The sequence below is a fragment of the Aaosphaeria arxii genome (assembly GCF_010015735.1).
Source record: "Aaosphaeria arxii CBS 175.79 unplaced genomic scaffold BU24scaffold_12, whole genome shotgun sequence".
Classification (NCBI taxonomy): domain Eukaryota; kingdom Fungi; phylum Ascomycota; class Dothideomycetes; order Pleosporales; genus Aaosphaeria; species Aaosphaeria arxii.
The window spans coordinates 1,115,136-1,132,776 of NW_022983485.1; the positions used below are offsets into that span (position 1 = coordinate 1,115,136).

General features: G+C 49.2%; 10 protein-coding genes across 10 annotated transcripts; 5 read left to right on the top strand and 5 right to left on the bottom strand.

The window, feature by feature from the left end:
• Nucleotides 1-414: 414 nt before the first annotated feature.
• BU24DRAFT_444792 (alpha/beta-hydrolase) lies at nucleotides 415-2,252 on the bottom strand. Its single transcript, XM_033530655.1, has 2 exons — nucleotides 1,496-2,252; nucleotides 415-1,445 (listed from the first exon to the last, which is right to left on the bottom strand). The coding sequence occupies exons 1-2, from the start codon at nucleotides 2,078-2,080 to the stop codon at nucleotides 558-560; spliced, it is 1,473 nt and encodes a 490-aa protein (XP_033378539.1). The 5' UTR covers nucleotides 2,081-2,252; the 3' UTR covers nucleotides 415-557.
• Nucleotides 2,253-2,376: 124 nt separating this feature from the next.
• BU24DRAFT_428216 (DHS-like NAD/FAD-binding domain-containing protein) lies at nucleotides 2,377-3,634 on the top strand. Its single transcript, XM_033529418.1, has 2 exons — nucleotides 2,377-2,775; nucleotides 2,832-3,634. The coding sequence occupies exons 1-2, from the start codon at nucleotides 2,442-2,444 to the stop codon at nucleotides 3,347-3,349; spliced, it is 852 nt and encodes a 283-aa protein (XP_033378540.1). The 5' UTR covers nucleotides 2,377-2,441; the 3' UTR covers nucleotides 3,350-3,634.
• Nucleotides 3,635-3,771: 137 nt separating this feature from the next.
• BU24DRAFT_444793 (phosphotransferase enzyme family protein) lies at nucleotides 3,772-5,474 on the bottom strand (the record flags this gene model as incomplete). Its single annotated transcript, XM_033530656.1, has 4 exons — nucleotides 3,772-4,334; nucleotides 4,374-4,671; nucleotides 4,720-4,895; nucleotides 4,954-5,474. 4 exons carry the CDS (start codon nucleotides 5,472-5,474, stop codon nucleotides 4,052-4,054), a joined length of 1,278 nt encoding a protein of 425 aa, XP_033378541.1. The 3' UTR covers nucleotides 3,772-4,051.
• An 826-nt stretch (nucleotides 5,475-6,300) lies between these two features.
• On the top strand, nucleotides 6,301-6,980 carry BU24DRAFT_473393 (uncharacterized protein; the record flags this gene model as incomplete). Its single annotated transcript, XM_033532782.1, has 2 exons — nucleotides 6,301-6,475; nucleotides 6,532-6,980. The coding sequence occupies 2 exons, from the start codon at nucleotides 6,301-6,303 to the stop codon at nucleotides 6,978-6,980; spliced, it is 624 nt and encodes a 207-aa protein (XP_033378542.1).
• A 577-nt stretch (nucleotides 6,981-7,557) lies between these two features.
• BU24DRAFT_428217 (histone-fold-containing protein) lies at nucleotides 7,558-8,714 on the top strand. The gene is made up of 2 exons (XM_033529419.1): nucleotides 7,558-7,842; nucleotides 7,920-8,714. Exons 1-2 carry the CDS (start codon nucleotides 7,776-7,778, stop codon nucleotides 8,531-8,533), a joined length of 681 nt encoding a protein of 226 aa, XP_033378543.1. The 5' UTR covers nucleotides 7,558-7,775; the 3' UTR covers nucleotides 8,534-8,714.
• On the bottom strand, nucleotides 8,645-9,957 carry BU24DRAFT_428218 (uncharacterized protein). Its single transcript, XM_033529420.1, has one exon. The coding sequence runs from the start codon at nucleotides 9,569-9,571 to the stop codon at nucleotides 8,798-8,800; it is 774 nt and encodes a 257-aa protein (XP_033378544.1). The 5' UTR covers nucleotides 9,572-9,957; the 3' UTR covers nucleotides 8,645-8,797.
• Nucleotides 9,958-10,125: 168 nt separating this feature from the next.
• Nucleotides 10,126-11,456, top strand: BU24DRAFT_428219 (ubiquinol-cytochrome c r). The gene is made up of 4 exons (XM_033529421.1): nucleotides 10,126-10,445; nucleotides 10,606-10,694; nucleotides 10,756-10,906; nucleotides 10,982-11,456. The coding sequence occupies exons 1-4, from the start codon at nucleotides 10,148-10,150 to the stop codon at nucleotides 11,161-11,163; spliced, it is 720 nt and encodes a 239-aa protein (XP_033378545.1). The 5' UTR covers nucleotides 10,126-10,147; the 3' UTR covers nucleotides 11,164-11,456.
• Nucleotides 11,374-12,632, bottom strand: BU24DRAFT_428221 (uncharacterized protein). The gene is made up of 3 exons (XM_033529422.1): nucleotides 12,396-12,632; nucleotides 12,103-12,342; nucleotides 11,374-12,049 (listed from the first exon to the last, which is right to left on the bottom strand). Exons 1-3 carry the CDS (start codon nucleotides 12,489-12,491, stop codon nucleotides 11,492-11,494), a joined length of 894 nt encoding a protein of 297 aa, XP_033378546.1. The 5' UTR covers nucleotides 12,492-12,632; the 3' UTR covers nucleotides 11,374-11,491.
• Nucleotides 12,633-12,742: 110 nt separating this feature from the next.
• On the top strand, nucleotides 12,743-14,785 carry BU24DRAFT_379609 (GMP synthase). Its single transcript, XM_033524699.1, has 2 exons — nucleotides 12,743-14,489; nucleotides 14,544-14,785. The coding sequence occupies exons 1-2, from the start codon at nucleotides 12,890-12,892 to the stop codon at nucleotides 14,579-14,581; spliced, it is 1,638 nt and encodes a 545-aa protein (XP_033378547.1). The 5' UTR covers nucleotides 12,743-12,889; the 3' UTR covers nucleotides 14,582-14,785.
• A 973-nt stretch (nucleotides 14,786-15,758) lies between these two features.
• Nucleotides 15,759-17,108, bottom strand: BU24DRAFT_428223 (uncharacterized protein). The gene has a single exon (XM_033529423.1). It carries the CDS (start codon nucleotides 16,828-16,830, stop codon nucleotides 15,799-15,801), a length of 1,032 nt encoding a protein of 343 aa, XP_033378548.1. The 5' UTR covers nucleotides 16,831-17,108; the 3' UTR covers nucleotides 15,759-15,798.
• Between the last annotated feature and the right edge of the window lie 533 nt (nucleotides 17,109-17,641).

Here is a 17,641-nt window from a genome sequence, read left to right on the forward strand (position 1 = left end):
AGGTCCGCATCTCTTGGCGTCTGTGGCGCCGCCACAAGGATACGAAGTGCTTGATACGGACTTCCTTGACCAACTTATACGTGGATGATCATGCCTGATTTATTTAATTATTACACTTCCATGATTGATTTGGTACGGTTTGCATACAGTTTAATTCGTTTCCAACATCTTGACCTTCCTTTGCTAAAAGCTTGTTACTATAACTAATTGCATATTACACGTCTGGCTGGCCACCTGCTAACTTCATGTATTTTCATACCTAAAGTGCCTACTTAAGAATGTACTGTAGCCCGTAAACAATCTTAACTGCTTGCAATAAACCTTGCTAAGACACTGTTGTAGGCATAAAATACTAGCATGGGGTCGGCTCGACGTGCCAACCTTTTGTACAACTTAGTGCATACAAGGAAGTGTAATGAAAACATCATCAAAATCATTGAAAGCCAACAACACCAGGGTCAACCAGAGAATGCGGAGTAAAATACTAGTTGTATTAGACTCTACATCCCAAAATAAATGGTTATCTAATTGTTTGAACCATTATCAAACAGAATAGCTTAAGCGTAGCTCCTCTTATTCAACCACCTATCAACCAAAGCTAAAGCCTGCTTAGGTTTATCATACGGTACCATATGTCCTGCGCCATTCACCGTTGCAAATGCAAATGTGACTTCCTCCTCGTTCTCCTTAACACTCGTCTTCACCTCCTTGAACCAGCCCACCTCCTCATCGCCGTCCTTCCAAACCCTCTTAGATTGAGCCACAAACGCTGGCTGGCCCTTCCAGGGCATGGTATTTGCCCACTGGAGGTTTCCTGCCGTGTTACAGGCGAGGTCTAGGTTGCCCTGGTAGAAGAGAACATCGATGCCATTCTCTAGGAGATACAGGACCTGGGGTTGTGTGCTGATACCTCCATCGTTGGTGAGGGAGAAGGCAATCGCGATTTCCTCAGATAAAATAGTGTAGTTTTTAACCGCGCTTGGAACGTGGAGAGCATCCCATACCCACGGGAGATTCAGGTATTCCTGGATTCTTGGGTATTCTGGGTAGCATAGATCGTCTTTGGTGTAGCAGGGTTCCTCAATGTTGAATCGATTACGTCCTCCGGCCCCTGACTCGCCGTCGTAATGTACAATAACGCCATCCCAGCACACAGATTCTGCGACGATACATATAGCTGGGTCAGGGTGGGAATAGCAAAGGCGGGCGAGGTCCATGCAACGGGGTAGGTTGGCTGCCATGATGTCACATCGAGTTTGGTTGAAGATGGGCGACTTAACACCAGGGTTGGTCGAGCAAAGTGTTTCCCAGTAACCGAAGGCAGTGTCCATGGGAGAGACATAACCATTGCCAACAAAGATTGATTGTAGGTTCACTTGGGGACGCTTGGGATACAGAGCGTTTTGAGCGACAATTTGGGCGCCGAGTGTTGGCACATAGTGACCCTAGCATCATCATCAATAAGAAGGTTCTATTTCTTAACTGCTAAACTTACTGCATAGCTTTCTCCAGTGATATGGAAATCTCGATCCTTCAACTTTGGGAAGATTTCGCTCACGAACAACTGTAGGAAATGATGCAAGTCCTCAGCAGCCGTGAAACTGTTGTCCGGAAGTGGTGTGTCCTCATCGAGGTACGAAAATCCGACGCCAGCGGGTTGATCCACAAAAATGATATTCGCATTTTTACTCCAGCCGTACTCATTATAAACGGTTCCATTGCCGTGCTCATTGATGAGACAAGGTCCCAATTCCTGCAGGGAACCGATCATGGACGAACCTCCCGGTCCACCGGTAAGCCATAGAACCAATGGATCCTCCGAAGGCGAGGATTGTGATTCGTAGAACCAGAAGAAGAGATGTTTAGGACCGACATCAAGCCACCCGGTATACTGCTTGGAGTGTGCATCGCATAGCTTTTCGCTCTGTTGCTCTTGTATCCGGATGGAGTGATGTTCTGAGAATTGGCTCTGGAAGACTTGGAACCCTTCAGGTTGCGGGGTATCTTGCATGGGAATCTGAGAAGCTAAAGATATTGGAGCTGCAAAGGCAAGCCATGCTATATGCTTTACGAAAATCATTGTGATTGAGAGATTACAGAGTGGTTACTGGATGAGTCGCAGTGAGCCACGAGCTGTTGGACGAGATGTTGTTAAGTGCTGTTAAAGGCACCTGAAGCTGCACAAAGTATGCAGTTAGATATTACTAGATAGATAGAAATAGATGATGTACATTGGATTGTTTGTGTTAGAGTGTCGTTGGCTGATGAACCCAAAACAATGACGGCACCGACTCTAGAAGCACGGCCTTCCTAATTCGGCTAGATCATTTGTACCCAACGCTCACACCATCGCCCTCTGTGCCTCTGTAGCCATAGCGACGCCATACGACACATATATCTCAAAAGACAAGTGACAAATTGTGATTCAATTCAGATAAGATATGGAAGATGCTGGCGACAACTCCGGTCCGGCCTGGTCAACATTTTCACGATATCTCAGAGCGTCGTCACGAATCCTCTGTGTTGTCGGTGCTGGACTTAGCGCACCATCAGGCCTATCCACCTGGCGAGGAACAGATGGTCTCTGGAACAACAACAATCTAAAAGATCTTGCATCGCCGGAGAGATTCCAAGAGGATCCTATCACCGTTTGGAAGTTCTACGGTGAGAGATTACTCGCGTCGTTAGCTGCTGAACCGAATGCAGCGCATCATGCGTTGGCGGCTCTTGCTCAGCGATATGAAGGATGGTTGACGGTCAACCAGAACGTTGATGGTACTGTTTTGACTCTAAATCCCTCTCATCTGGAAAGTGCGCTGAGATTACTGCAGGGCTTCTCGAGCTTACGGAATATCCTCCGTCTCAACTATTGTCCATCCATGGCTCGCTGAGAACAGTTCGATGTACCATGTGTGACTATCATATCAACGTTGAGAAGCCAGGCGACCTTCCATTCTTACTCTTATTGAACAGCACCAGTGACCAGCCTCATACACCAATCTTATCAGACCTACCACATTGCCCAAGATGTAGAAATATGTTACGTCCGGCGGTTGTTTGGTTTGGCGAAACGCTCGCAGCTGACGCGCCAGATAGTGTTGATAGGTGGATTTCTGAGGAGTCTGTTGATATGGTGATCGCTGCTGGGACAAGCTTACAAGTCTTTCCAGCCGCAGAATGGGTGGCGACTGTACATGAATGCGGTGCAGCTCTGGCTATCATTGACACGATTCGGGATGACGATATGGCGAGTGAATGCGACTGGTTCATCCAGGGGGATGTCCAGATCATCCTGCCCAGCATATTAGATACTCTTGATATTGATGGCTCGAGAGGAGCTGGTGAATGAGTTCATTTACTAGTTTTTCACTGTTGAATATTATTGCGTATAAACGCCTCTATAGCAGGAGGCATCACAAACACGACCTGAGGAGAGGTAGGATAGATAGACACTCGACACTGTGGATAGGTCTTTATAGGTAGGTGGATGATGCCTTGCTCTCTTTCGGTTGCCCTGATCTATCTATACATGCTCTGCCTAGTTCCCTTCCCTCCATACGCGATCCCCGAGTAGCCTCACCTAGCCTGCTGCACCACAATATGTCGTGGACGCCGGGGGATTGAGACGCAAGATACAATTGATACAGACACTCCAATGAGCCAAGAGGCCGAGTCCCGCATGCGTCGTGCACATCTAACGAGAAGATTACTTGAAGGTTGATGGGCATTCGACGATGACTTGAAGTAGAAGTCGGAATCAGAGTCGGAGTCGGATTGCGACTCCTTTTGTGTTCGTCGCATATCCGTCACTGCCTCCAGCGCCAGCTTGTAAGTATCATTCTGTGTGTAACCCTCATCGTCGAGAATACCGTCGAGCGCCCCCCAATAATCTCGACTAGCATTCCACTGCTCAACTTCGTCGTAGTGCTTATGGAGCTCTTCGTCTGAGAACTGATATGGACATGGCTCGTCTTGGTTGAATACCTCCCAATTCCTATGATATCCAGTTATTTATTGGAACAGAGGATATAATGTAATGATCACAGGAAACTTACCTCTTGACGTGGAGTAAGCACTCGATTAGTGGGAAGATGCAGTTATCCCAACTACCGCCGGCAAATGTCTCAAGTTGCTTGAGAGTTTTTCCTGCTGGATGATGCAATTTTTGATGTATCACCGGGTTTATTTTGGCAGTGGCTGTTTCGTAGCTATTGATGAGAATCGACTGCGACACTTGGTATCTGATTTCATTTTTCTCGTCTTCATTGAGAGTCTTGAAGTTGTCAGGAAAGAACAGCCTCCTTTCGACACTATAGTCTAGCATCAATGGTGGCCTGGCGTCTAGAAATACCGGTGTGGTCCAAGAGCCTTACCAGTCAATGATACTGGAGATTCGGTTTTGTTCATCAATGAATATATTTCCAGCGTGGAAGTCGGGGTGCCAGAACCTGGGACAGGTCATCGTTGGATCTCGAGGGATTAAGTGCGGGACTGCCGAAATGTATCTCTCCAATGCAGATATATGCACGTCGGGAGAGTTCTGGTTGGAACTGATGAACTGAAACTGTTTGGACACGTCCAGGCTGCTATCTAGCTGAGAGGAGCCGTATAAGTTTATCCATTCCATTTCGCGTTGAGCAACAGATACCATATACTCTGACGCTGAAGTCCCTGAAGTTGTGAGCTTGATTGATACCAGGTATTATTAGGGGAACATACAAGGCCCTTGGTGTTGACTCATGTGAGCACGTTCATTTTCCCAGAACTCCCGACGAGCGATGGGACCGAGACAAAATCGTGACGAGATCTGGTCGACGATTTTCTGCGAACCAGCTGTGGGAGCAGCAGGCATACATCCGGGCACGTTGCTGTCTTTGAAGTATAGTGATCCGATCCTAGAGAAACGTGTTAGCCATCTGTATTTGACGTATCAAGGAAAGATAATGAGCGTACTGTTGGAAAGATACGGAAAGCAATCTGCTTTCAATATCCACAACCTGACGAAGAATGTCGCATCTGAACTTCAGTGGTAGATCATCCCAGACTCTGTTGAGTTGAGTCCCTTTCGCTTCCTCCATGATGATGTATTCTGCCCCCACTGGGTTATTATCAGACGCGCTCCACGCAAGCACCTTTGGTACGGGTAGACCCAGGACACTTCGTGCGTACTCCATTGTTGCTACCTCTGAAGCAGTCGTAAAGAATGACGGACCGGCATTGGGGTGTGGAATTTTGCCGACGACAATCTGCCCATCATCCATTTCCAAACGATAGGCCTTGTTGAGGTTACCTTCGCCTATCTTCGTTATAGCGAGGCATCGAGATGCGCCTACTGCATGACGACCTGCTTCCTGGAGTTCGGGCACGAGGAAATATCGAAATCTTTCTTGAAGCTGCTTGTCTTCATTCCATAGCCATCGGCCACTCGTATAAAAGAACAGAGGGTCTGCTTGCTTTGGGCATTCCGGAGCCATGATGTGTGAAGGTGGGAGACGCTGTTAGATGAGAGGGGTGACTTGAGCTTGCGCACAGTTTGCATTCAATCTGGCAGGAAAGCTAGAAATATGACAGAACTGGAGTTCGCGAGAGGAGTGTGGTGGGGTATGGTTCCGTACTCGAAGTCGGAAGCTACCTCATTTATGTGAAAGGCAAGCGCCTTGGCGGGACCATGTGATATTGCTACTTCACTTACAGTTGTGTTTGCGCACCGACCTGCGATTGTGTTGCCTGATTCTGAATGACCAGTGACAGAGGCAAATTTTCCGCCGCTATGACTGTATGCTCCCTCACCTAGAGACGTGTTTGCTCTCCAACCCAACTATAGCCAACTGTTGCCTGATCCTAACTTAACATGAGTTTGGGACACAATGCCGCTGGAGACTGAGATTACACCAAAATAGCCGTTATCCTACTTCACTGGGAATTACGTTTACACACTAACCCATGATCAATGGATATCTACGTGACCCTATCTGAGCGCGAATAACCACATAGTGGAACTGAAGTTGGCACGAAATGACCGCTATTCTACTTCACTGAGAATTACGTTTGCGCACTAACCCATGATCGATTGATACGTGACCCTATCTGAGCGCGAGTAACCACATAATGAGACTGAGTCTGCCACAAATTGACCGCTATTCTACTTCATTGAGAATTACTTTTACGCACTGGCCTATGATCAGTTAACGCGTGACCCTATCTGAGCACGAATTAACATAGAATGAGACTGAGTTTGCCACAAAGTGACCGCTATTCTACTTCACTGAGAATTACCTTTGCGCACTGACCCGTGACACAATGGCGCTGGAAACTGGCAATGGGCTGCCATACTTAAGCCCTCAATTCCGCAGTTATTTCGAGAACTGTATCGACCCCATTGATCCCTCCACTCTTCGACAGTTCCCACTTTCTCAAGAGACAACTACACCAAGTGCTCGAACCCTTCCCCTAAGTTCATATTTGTTGGTATGTAGTGAGTGCCCGTGTGCTCATTTGTTACTTATTTATTAACTGAACATAGGAAACCAGCAAATATGGGTTCCAATTCTCAAGTCTCCCGGAAAACCTTCATCGAATACCTCAAAAGCTTCACAACGGCAAAGATCAAGGAGAAACTCAACGATGAGCCCCCCAAGCCGGGAACGCGTCTATTCCCGACCAAGACCCCGAAGAACGACGAGAAATCGAACTTTCGGGCTGAGGCAGGGCCTAGGCTTCCCGATGGACGGCAGGAAGTCGTTTTTCGCTCCAATGCGAATGCTGGGGACAAAAATGTCCGCAAGCATGCAGCGACCAACGGCAAGGCTCCTGTGGCCAAGGTTACCATAAATCTTTACGACAGTGTGGGAGAGGAAGACCTTGAGCCACTTGCCCTCAAATCTTCGACGAGAACCGTTAGCTGCGAAGTTTACAACATTGTTGTTGCGGTAGTTCCATTATGGAACATGACGGCACTACAACAATGTAAACTCTTCTAGCTTTCGACTTTTGGGCGATCAATAACTTGAGGCTGAGTGCATGAGCCTAGCCTCAAGAGCAAAACACCAAATCAATCTTTCCTAACATCACTGCTTATACTCAAACTGAATGCGTGTGAATACAGAGTTCGATTGAATCGACATGATCCTACTAATTTCGTATCTGGTCTTAATCCTGTTCTGTCCATCAAGTGAGTAGGAAGTATTGGATCTTTCATTAATCTTTGAATCTTTTGTGCATGTTTGGGATTTCTCTTTTCTTCCTATAGGCTATCTAGTTATATCTCCAAGCGACTGAGGACCTGTTTTCAGGAACGCTCTATCTTCGGAAACTGGCTAACTGTAGAACAGGAGTCAAAATCAATATTCCCATAGTTCTGTGGGGATGAAAAGTGCGTGAAATGAGACGGACAAAGGTGTTGTTGATGTATACAAATCGGGAGATGTAGTCGACAGGCTTGGCATGGCTAAGCCGCTCATCCAATAGAAATGTTCTCCAGATCAACTTGGGTTACCAGGGGCAGGGGTACAAGGGTAGGGACCGAAGGGTACACTAACAGTCTAATACTACATGCTCCCGATATTACTACAATTTCGCGCGTAAAAAGATATCCGCATACCACCACGCGTCGAATTACTCCATTTCCACACTTTCGCGCCTGTATATCGATAATCGGACCTGTCACTATCTGTCGCTTCAACCAAAACACTCAAGAACCCGAGAAAAGCGACTCCGGACATAGCATCTACTCTCGCAAGTTGCGCGACTCCCCACATCACCAACGCCCACCCAAAATGCCAAATACCAACAGCGCACCGAGCTCCGCCGCAAACGAAGCAAGTGGACAGACCTCATTACCTCGTACGTCCCCCCTCTCTCTACCCCCTTCGTCCGCTGGACCTCTCAACCTCCCCCAACCCTCCTAACATCAACACCAGTCTCCCGCATCCAAAAGATCATAAACGCCGACCCAGAACGCACGCACGTCTCCAAGAACGCCGCCTTCGCCATCGCGCTCGCGACCGAGCTCTTCATCCAGCACCTCGCCACGACCTCGCACAACGTCGTCAAGGCGGAGCGCAAGCCCCGCCGCAACATCCAGTATCGCGACGTCGCGGCTGCGGTCGCGAAGACGGACAACCTTGAGTTCCTTGTCGACGTCGTGCCGAAGACGACGACGTACGGAGAGTTCAAGAAGAAGCAGGAGGCGAGGGGGAAGGGGAAGGGGAGGGCGGATGGCGATAGGAGGGAAAATGGGGGCGGGGTCAAGGGCATCCAGGCGTTGTTGAATGCGACGTCGACGACGCCGCCGACGACGAACGGGAATGAGAAGGATGCAGGAGAGGAGGGGCAAGAGCCAAAGCAGAATGGACATGCGGAGAAGGAGGGTGAAACGGAGGTTTCGGAGGCGATGGAGGTGGACGAGGAACGAAGGGAGGTGTCGGATGACGAAGAGATGGATCCTGTGGCTATGCAGATTGAGGTTGAGATGCGAGGGCCTCGGGGAAACGATTCCAGCCCAGTGGCAGAGAGACGTAATGGGACGAAATGAATCCGTCACAGATGAATCTTGTTTGTGCATTGCATAGCATGGAGTTCTGAATTTCTTTTGGGCTGGCGTTTGGATGACAATGCATGGATGGCAAGTAGCATGTGATGTAGCGTCGCCTCATCATAAACTTGATTGAATATACCAGATATACTACTGGAAAATGAACACCAATTCGCCCATTCTCAACATAGCCAGATGTATTTATATCCAATTGTGCTCGATACCTAATTAGGTGAATTGTACACAGCAACATCGGATCGAAAATTAGTCCTCCTCTCGCGCCCACACCTCGACAGTATTCCTCTCGCTCCCTTTGACATCAATGCTCTCGAGCACGTTGACCGTTCTGTGCCACGGCACACCGAACTTTGCACTGTTGATCTTGCACATCCGCAACCCCGCAATGACCTTACCAGCAGCCTCTTGTCGCTTAATTTGCTCCAATAGATCCCGCATGCTTGGTCCCGTATTCTGTAGGATGACATCCGGCTTGTCCTTTGCCTTTCCATACCTGGCACTTGTGAACAGACATGCGATCCAATGCTTCCTTGCGCCGGGCCTCGTCTCGCATGGTGGAATGAGCAAGCAAGTGCTTGTGAGTGCACGTTGTGGTTCACGCGAGCGAAGGCAGTGGCTACGATAGACTTTATAGGCTTCCGGGTACTTGATACGGAATGCTGCCGCAATGCCAGCACCCCACGAGCCTTGTGTGTTGCAGGCGTGAATGAGGACTGTATTGGGAGGCGCGGCGAACATGTCGCCAATATGCAGATCAAGTGTTAGAGTCTGGTGAGATGACGAGGATAATGTAGGTGATCCCGGCTTGATTTCGGGTATGACTGTAGTCTCTGATTCGACCTCATGTGGCACAGGGTCCTCAATGGTTTTGTCAGTGGATCGTACTTCGGCTTCATCGCCATGGGACTCGGCTGTATCATTGGGGACTGCTTCCGCGTTCTTTGGACCATTCTTCGTAGAGGGGCCGCGTTGAAAGCCAAAAGCCAGAAGGGAAGATTGTGGAGGTGATTTTGAAGCCATTGATGCTGTACGTCTCTTAGTGGTTGAAGATGCAAGTTGCTTCCGGGGGTTGTGGTGGCTGGAAAGCTGCGAGGGAGAGATGCTTTATGATAGTTTATCTAGTGCAGCAAAGACAAATGACTTTCTAGACCAAAATTTGGAAGACTCATAAATATGAAGAAGGCGAAGTATGTTCAGCTCAGTCGATTCAATGGATAGGTAGTTAGCCCTTTCAGCCCTTGCCCCGAGACAAGGCAAACGCCAAGCTTTCACAAGAATGGAAGCCAAACACGGAATAGTGAATGTGAGAATTGCTACTAGGTATGGAGAGAGTATTAGAGATACTTATTATTAGAGCAATGAAGTCGCGAGAGCATAGCTATGGGCTAATGTTTGATGCTGGTGATGCTGTTGATGATGACGGAACTATGTCGGTTGTTGTAACAAGAAATGGGTCGACCCGGCGTTCCCCGACTAAGGCCCGCCAGCCAATCAGCGCTCGGTTGATCATCAGGCTCGTCCAGCGAAGGAACCTTTTCATCCTCAACCTCACGACTACTCTCTCATCACGACCACCACCCACCTCCACCCACCACGATGCCCGCTCTCGCCCACACGACCCGTGCGATTGCCCGCCAATGGACGGCACACCAATTGCCCGTCGCGCGGGCTGCCGCCGCCTCTACAACCCAGAGCCGCTCCGTCTCCGAAGTCCACTCTCCCTCCTCATCCTTCGATAGCCCCTTCAAGGGCGCAGGAAGCAGCCCCAAGATGCCCTCCTTCGCTGCGTACAGGAATAAGTCTGGCGGCGAGACTGCGCCAAAGGTTTTCAGCTACTTCATGGTCGGAACAATGGGTGCTCTCACAAGTTTGGGTGCAAAGGCGACTGTTCAGGGTAGGTGGCCAACCCCATCCAGCTCCGCGAAGCTGCCAAAAATACCGGAATCGACAATACCGAGTCTTGTGCTCTGTCTGGAGAGCAATTGGTCAATTTTGCGATGGATTGGAGGCATACTTCGATGGACAATGGCCCAGCTAACAAATTCGCGCATCAGATTTCCTCGTGAACATGTCCGCTTCCGCCGATGTTTTGGCCCAGGCCAAGGTTGAGATCGATCTCGCTGCCATCCCCGAGGGCAAGAACGTACGAATTCCAATCCATTCAACGATTCACCGGACGAGAGGAATGCTAAAACCGTATACAGGTCATCATCAAGTGGCGAGGCAAGCCCGTTTTCATCCGCCACCGTACCGCGGACGAGATCAAGGAGGCTGAGGACACAAAGTGGGAGTCGCTGCGTGACCCCCAGTCTGACGGTGACCGTGTGAAGAAGCCCGAATGGTTGATCATGTTGGGTATGTCTGATATCTTTGCACACGAGCCATGAATTCTACAATCATATCTCGGATTTCGACACTAACAAAAAACAGGTGTCTGCACCCATCTTGGTTGTGTGCCCATCGGCGAGGCCGGCGACTTCGGCGGCTGGTTCTGCCCCTGCCACGGATCCCACTACGATATCTCTGGCCGTATAAGAAAGGGACCCGCACCTCTCAACCTCGAGGTGCCCGAGTACGACTTCCCCGAGGAGGACAAGGTGGTCATCGGCTAGATCGTTTGGTTCCTGTACATTTAGACAAAAGACCTGGGCGTGTGGCCGCGGATGATGAAGAGTAAATGTATTTGATAGGGTGAAGCATTAACAAATTTCCTTGTCTTCTGGTTGGTGCCTATGCTTGATAGATTCGGCTGTCTGCAGTAGGAATGTATCGCATTTTCTCGCTTATCATTCATGCTCTTGGTAATACTCATTGATTTACACCTCCATCACACGTCGTACCACATGCACTATCGACCGTGGAAGCATTCGTTATATATAATATCATAGCACATTCAGATTCTACAACCGAGCCACTCTCATTCAATTGGTATCAACAAATCTACTCTCCAGTCAAGAACGCCTTCAATCCCTCAACCGCCTCTTTGAATTTCTCCGCCTCAATCAATGTCAAATGGCCCTGGGGCTTGATCCCCAGCTCCTGGAACGCCCTCTTACTATCGCTTGCGCCCTCATCCGCCGGACTCTGATAATCGTAGCTTCCCCAACCAACTGCATGCTTATGCAGCACTTCGTCCTCGGGATGGAAATAAAACGTCTCGCTTCCCGCCGCCGACCCGGCAGCCTTCTTCTTCTTGCTCGGCGGCTCGTCTCCGGAGGGGAGTTCCGACGCGATTTCAGTGTACGTCTTCGAGAGGATGAGGTAGTGTGTGAAGGCGTAGGGCTCCTTCTCGTCAAGCGCCCATTGGATCTCCTCGAGCAGCATCTTGTACATTGGCGGTACGATCTCGTGCGGCATGTTGAGGAGGCGGTCGGTGAGGATGAGGCCGATTTGGGCGGGGGTGTCGGAGGAGAGGAGGTCTTTGATGGGGGCTAGTGAGGCGTTTGTGGAAGAGCTTTTGGCGAGGTAGTTTCGGAGGTCTTGGATCACGGGTTTGTCCTGGGAGGTGTTAGTTAGATCGTGGATTGGGTTTGGTGGTTGGCGAGGAGTACTTTGTGTGTTTCTAGGTTGAGAACTGTAAGGAATGCGAAGGGGTCGCTTTCGTTGCCGTCAACCTTGACGGTAGATCCGAGGAGAGGCTGTGAGAGGATGAGGTCGGCGAGAGCGGAAAGATCGAAGAGTTGTGCGTCGATGTCGAGGAGTTGGCGGAGAAGATTCTTGAGGCCGTGGAAGTCGACTGCGGGCTGGGGATCGAACCATTCGAAGTCGACATTGACGAGATCTTCCATATCCTGGAAGATCATTAGCATATAAAGGCTCTACAGACTCTTTTCCAGAAGCATACCTCGTCGCTGTCAGACTCCTCGTTCTTGCGCTTTCCCTTGCCAGATACCTGAGGCGCATCGGGAAGCTCGCCCAGATCGGATTTGCGCTTCACCATGTTGTCTGAGTCGATGTGGAGCTTGTGCAGTGAGGAATTTGGTCAAGTCTACTGAATGTGAAGTAATTGACGAGTGTCGACAGCTCTTAGTAGGTGATAGTAGTATTCTATGCTGTTTCCGGAAGAGTTGAATGCGGGCAAGTTTTAGGGCGGAGAAAAATAATGGTAGGAACGCCGCCACTAACATTCTTCCCATTCTTATCGATAACCAATCTTTAATCCCCCACCAAAATTTTCTCTTCTAGGGACTCACTATCCCCACCCCTCCCTCACTTTTTTCTTAATACCCTACGTCGCCCTCGAAATTTTCCTTCGTCCTCTTCTTCTTCTCTCTTATCTGGTCCTTCACTTCGTAACTTTTCCTTTTCTCAATCCTCAATTGATCTACATCTCCAAAAATGGCCACCGACGGCAGCGACCCCATCCCTCCTCACCAGACCTTCGACACCATCCTGGTGCTCGACTTCGGGTCGCAATACACTCATCTGATTACCCGCCGTCTCCGTGAGCTCAATGTCTACTCTGAGATGCTACCATGCACACAGAAGATCGCCGACTTGACCTGGAAGCCCAAGGGTGTTATCCTTTCCGGTGGCCCGTACTCCGTGTACTGGGACGGAGCACCTCACGTTGATCCCGCCGTTTTCGAACTCAACGTCCCTATCCTCGGTATCTGTTATGGACTCCAGGAGATCGCCTGGAAACTCGACAACAAGGGTGTTGTTGCTGGCGAGAAGAGGGAGTACGGTCACGCATACCTCAAGGTCGACCGACATGGAGATGGAGAGGCTGGTGGCCATGTGGACAAGCTCTTCCAGGGCCTCGAGGACAACATGGAGGTATGGATGAGCCACGGTGATAAGCTCAGTTCCATTCCCAAGGGCTTCATCACAGTTGCGACCACCAGCAATGCGCCATTCGCTGGTATCGCACACACGGAGAAGAAGATGTATGGAATTCAGTTCCATCCTGAGGTTACACACACTCCCAAGGGCAAGGTCATCCTCAAGAACTTTGCCGTCGATATTTGCGAGGCGAAGACAAACTGGACCATGAGCCAATTCGTCGACCAAGAGATCGCTCGCATCAGGGCTTTGGTCGGAGAGACCGGACAGGTCATTGGTGCTGTTAGCGGTGGAGTTGATTCCACTGTTGCGGCCAAATTGATGAAGGAGGCCATTGGTGACAGGTTCCACGCTGTGCTTGTTGACAATGGCGTCTTGCGACTCAACGAGGCCAAGCAGGTCAAGGAGACTTTGACTGCCGGTCTTGGAATCAACCTGACCGTTGTTGATGCATCTGAGCTCTTCCTTGGAAGGCTCAAGGGCATCACTGATGACCCTGAGAAGAAGAGGAAGGTCATTGGCAACACCTTCATCGAAGTCTTCCAGGCGGAAGCCAAGAAGATTGCCGATGCAGCTCACGGCTCAGCGAATGAGGGCGAAGTCGAGTGGCTGCTTCAGGGCACCCTCTACCCCGATGTCATCGAGTCTATCTCTTTCAAGGGCCCCTCTGCCACCATCAAGACCCACCACAACGTCGGAGGACTCCCTGCCTCTATGAAGCTCAAGCTCATCGAGCCCCTTCGAGAGCTCTTCAAGGACGAAGTCCGTGAGCTCGGTACCAACCTGGGCATACCCGAGGATCTTGTCTGGCGCCACCCCTTCCCTGGCCCAGGTATCGCCATCCGTATCCTTGGCGAGGTCACCGCCGAGCAAGTCCGAATCGCAAGGGAGGCAGACAATATTTTCATTCAGGAGATCAAGGATGCCGGTCTTTACCGCAAGATCAGCCAGGCTTTCGCTGCTTTGCTGCCTGTTAAGGCTGTCGGAGTTATGGGCGACAAGCGTGTCCATGACCAAGTCATTGCGCTCCGTGCCGTCGAGACTTCCGATTTCATGACTGCGGATTGGTTCCCCTTTGACGGCGAGTTCTTGAAGAGGGTTAGCAGGAGGATCGTAAACGAGGTTGACGGTGTCTGCCGTGTCGTCTACGACAGTAAGTGTCTTTGCTCGAGATATCATAAAATTCACCAACACTAACAACTCGCAGTCACCAGCAAGCCTCCAGGTACCATTGAGATGGAGTAAATCATGGAGAAGAAGAACAGGAACCACCCTCAATAGAGGCAAGGCTTTGCGCTACAACGAGTAGGGGACGCGATCGGGGCCTAGCTGGGGTAATACACCTATCTGAAAGCAGATGATTAGACGATTTAGACACACATATTTTTCCTTTTCGAACGATTATTGATATGAGATACCCTCCACATATACCAACAACAAACACTGTTGTAGAAATTAGAAACATTAGAAATTTAGTTGGAATCACTTCCGTAGCGAACCGCTGCCGGTTGGCCATGCTGTCTTGAGACCTTTTCAGATGTGATGCTGCGAAATGTGCTGCTGCTCTATTAATACGAAGGATATGACAAGCCTTAGTACGAGTACTGCCAAAAGGATGGAAGTCGATCGTGTGCCAATTTTCCCGCATACAATTCAATTTTATTATCTCGTTGATTGGTTTTATATCAATACATGTAATAGCTCAGAATCTCTCAGGAGGCTTCAATTCGGCTGAATTGACCAGACTTGCTGGATCGGAAGATGGTAACCTCCGACGTCATCTCTGACTTCCTTACGTATATGAAGACGTCTCTACGTTGTAACTACAAGAAAGTTACTATGCAATGGATGAGTTTCCTCGCATTCTTGACGAGCTCAGGCCGAGCTACTACTATCTCGCTCAAGCAGAAAGAAGATGGTACAGGTAACTCAAGCAATTTTAACAGAATACATTCTTAAAAACCCATTCCTGGAATGTCCTTTACATATAATTCTTGCCTATCCAATGTGGAGATCTGACACTACGAAGATTAAATTGCTTTTCGATCGCGTTGCTGGAGCAAGATCATGCACTGATCTAGCCTGATCCTACATCTGTAGAAGAGTGATTTCTGACTTTGGCGTTGCTAGGTATTGAGCTGCTGAAATGCTTAGGAGGTTAATATTAGAGGACCATTACCTACGAGATTTCACGGCTTCTTCTCTTACTCTACTCAAGCATCACTGTAACGACAATCTGCCCCGAATCAACTTGATACATCATATGACGCGAACCTAGGAACGTTGGATAAGTCACTACCAACGGCTTACTCCCATGAGAAACAAGCTAAGATGGAAAGTGATGGCCCCGAACAAGGCTCGAATACATATCACTGTGCTGTGGTGTGTCGAGAAGGAATGATATATTTTCGCGCCGGACCTCCTCAAGACAGCATGGCGAAGTGGTAAATACCAGCCTACTGCTACACGTAGGTCCCGTCTGGTTTAACGTGATAATACTTGCGATGTTGCTCGCTATATAAATGCTCCTCGCTCACACACTCCCCGTTCTCCCAGATACACGTTCCATCGCCTCTTACAAGATAGTATCTCCCGTACGAGTCACTCCAAATCCATGGATTCTTCCTTTTAGATTCTTCCTCGGTTACCTTAGCTGCCTTTGCCCCAGCCGTTGCTCCAGCTGTTTCCCCAGCCATTGCCCCAGCTACTGACCCAGCTACCGCTCCAGCGACTGCCCCAGCTGCTGCCCCGGCTTCTCCTCCAGCTATAGCTCCAGCTTCTGTCCCAAGTTCTTCACCAACGCCTGCCTCTCTTGTTCGATAGTATTTCCTGTCCCATTCACACCAGGTCCATTGATTGTAACTTCCAGCTGCTGCCCCAGCCACCTTTCCAGCCCACTTTCCGGCTTCTGCTCCGGTTTTTGACCCAAGTACTTTTCCAGCTGCTCTTCCAGCCGCTGCTCCGGCTGCCTCTCCAGACCCTACCGATCCAACTTCTTGGCCCGCTATTAATCCAGCGACTGTCCCAGCCGCTTCTCCAGCCGCTTTACCGGCTTCCGCCCCTGATGCTGTCCCTGCTACTGTCCCTGCTTCTGTCCCTGCTGCTGCTGACTTCGCCACCGCCTCAATTACTGTCTCATTACTATTAATCTCTTCGTTTTCGATGGCTCGTGCAACACTGTCAGGATCGAAGTCGGGTCCCAACCTAAACATGACCTTCTTTTCAGTCATCGAATGCTCTCCGGTGTAGGCTCCAAGTGCTTTGAACGTTTCTTGGGTTACACCACCTATCGACGGACTCTTGGCCAGGACAACACCAGTCGCCGTATAGGGGTCTTGCCTATTTCTATACACATTGAAACAGAGGTCTTGAGTTTCAACGGCGGTAACGGACAGTACTGAATCGTAGAAAACAAGCCTTCCTATAGACTCCGGGTTCTTTCGAACCATTTCGGCCAGAGCCCCAAGGGCAGATTTGGAGAATCCGTAAGGCATGATGTTGCACGCTTGGTACAATCTGTATCTGCATTGATAAGTTACTATTTGTTCTGTACTGACCCTGCTCTTGTACTACTGATTACTACTGGAGAGTAGTTCCTAGGTTTGGTAAACCGGAGAATGGTGACATCAGTTGCAGACATGTGTTGTAGGTTTGGATTGCTGAAGTGTAAGCGGACATGAAATGTTTCATACCGGTAGATTAACGCTGGTGACCGCTTGGAAAACAAGAATAGTTTGTTCTGATAGGCTTCAGTATACGGAGCGTATGTGTGTATGCAAAGCAATAAAAAAATGCAATGTGCGCGTCTGAAGTACAATGCATGTCCTCTTATCTCACGTGCCCAGCCGTTTGACGAGAAATTGCTTTTTGGACTAGGCAGCAAGAAAGTTGCCATACAGAAGTCTTGACCAACCACCTGTCTGTTGATTTTGGCAAAGAGCTACAGTATTAATGGATGTAGAGACCTGCTTGGTCGTTGTATACTTCAGCTTTTTATTTGTAACGCGTTTTGCTTGCCTCAAGACTGTGTTGTTGTGCCCGCCATCTGTTACTTTATCTTATAGTGTTGCATTAGAATGCAAATTGTCTGTCAAATGATGTAGCGAGACTCTATTCAATAATGAAACTTGTAGTTCCATATATTACTTATAAACGACTTCTACCTGAAACATTTATTATCGCATTCCAGTCTTAGGCGTATATATGCTGTACAAAGTAGGTGTATGGCGATCACCTTAAATTGTTTGGGACTGTACACGCGTGTAAGGAGCTTGATACGTCATCGCGCTGACTCGCTACGACTTC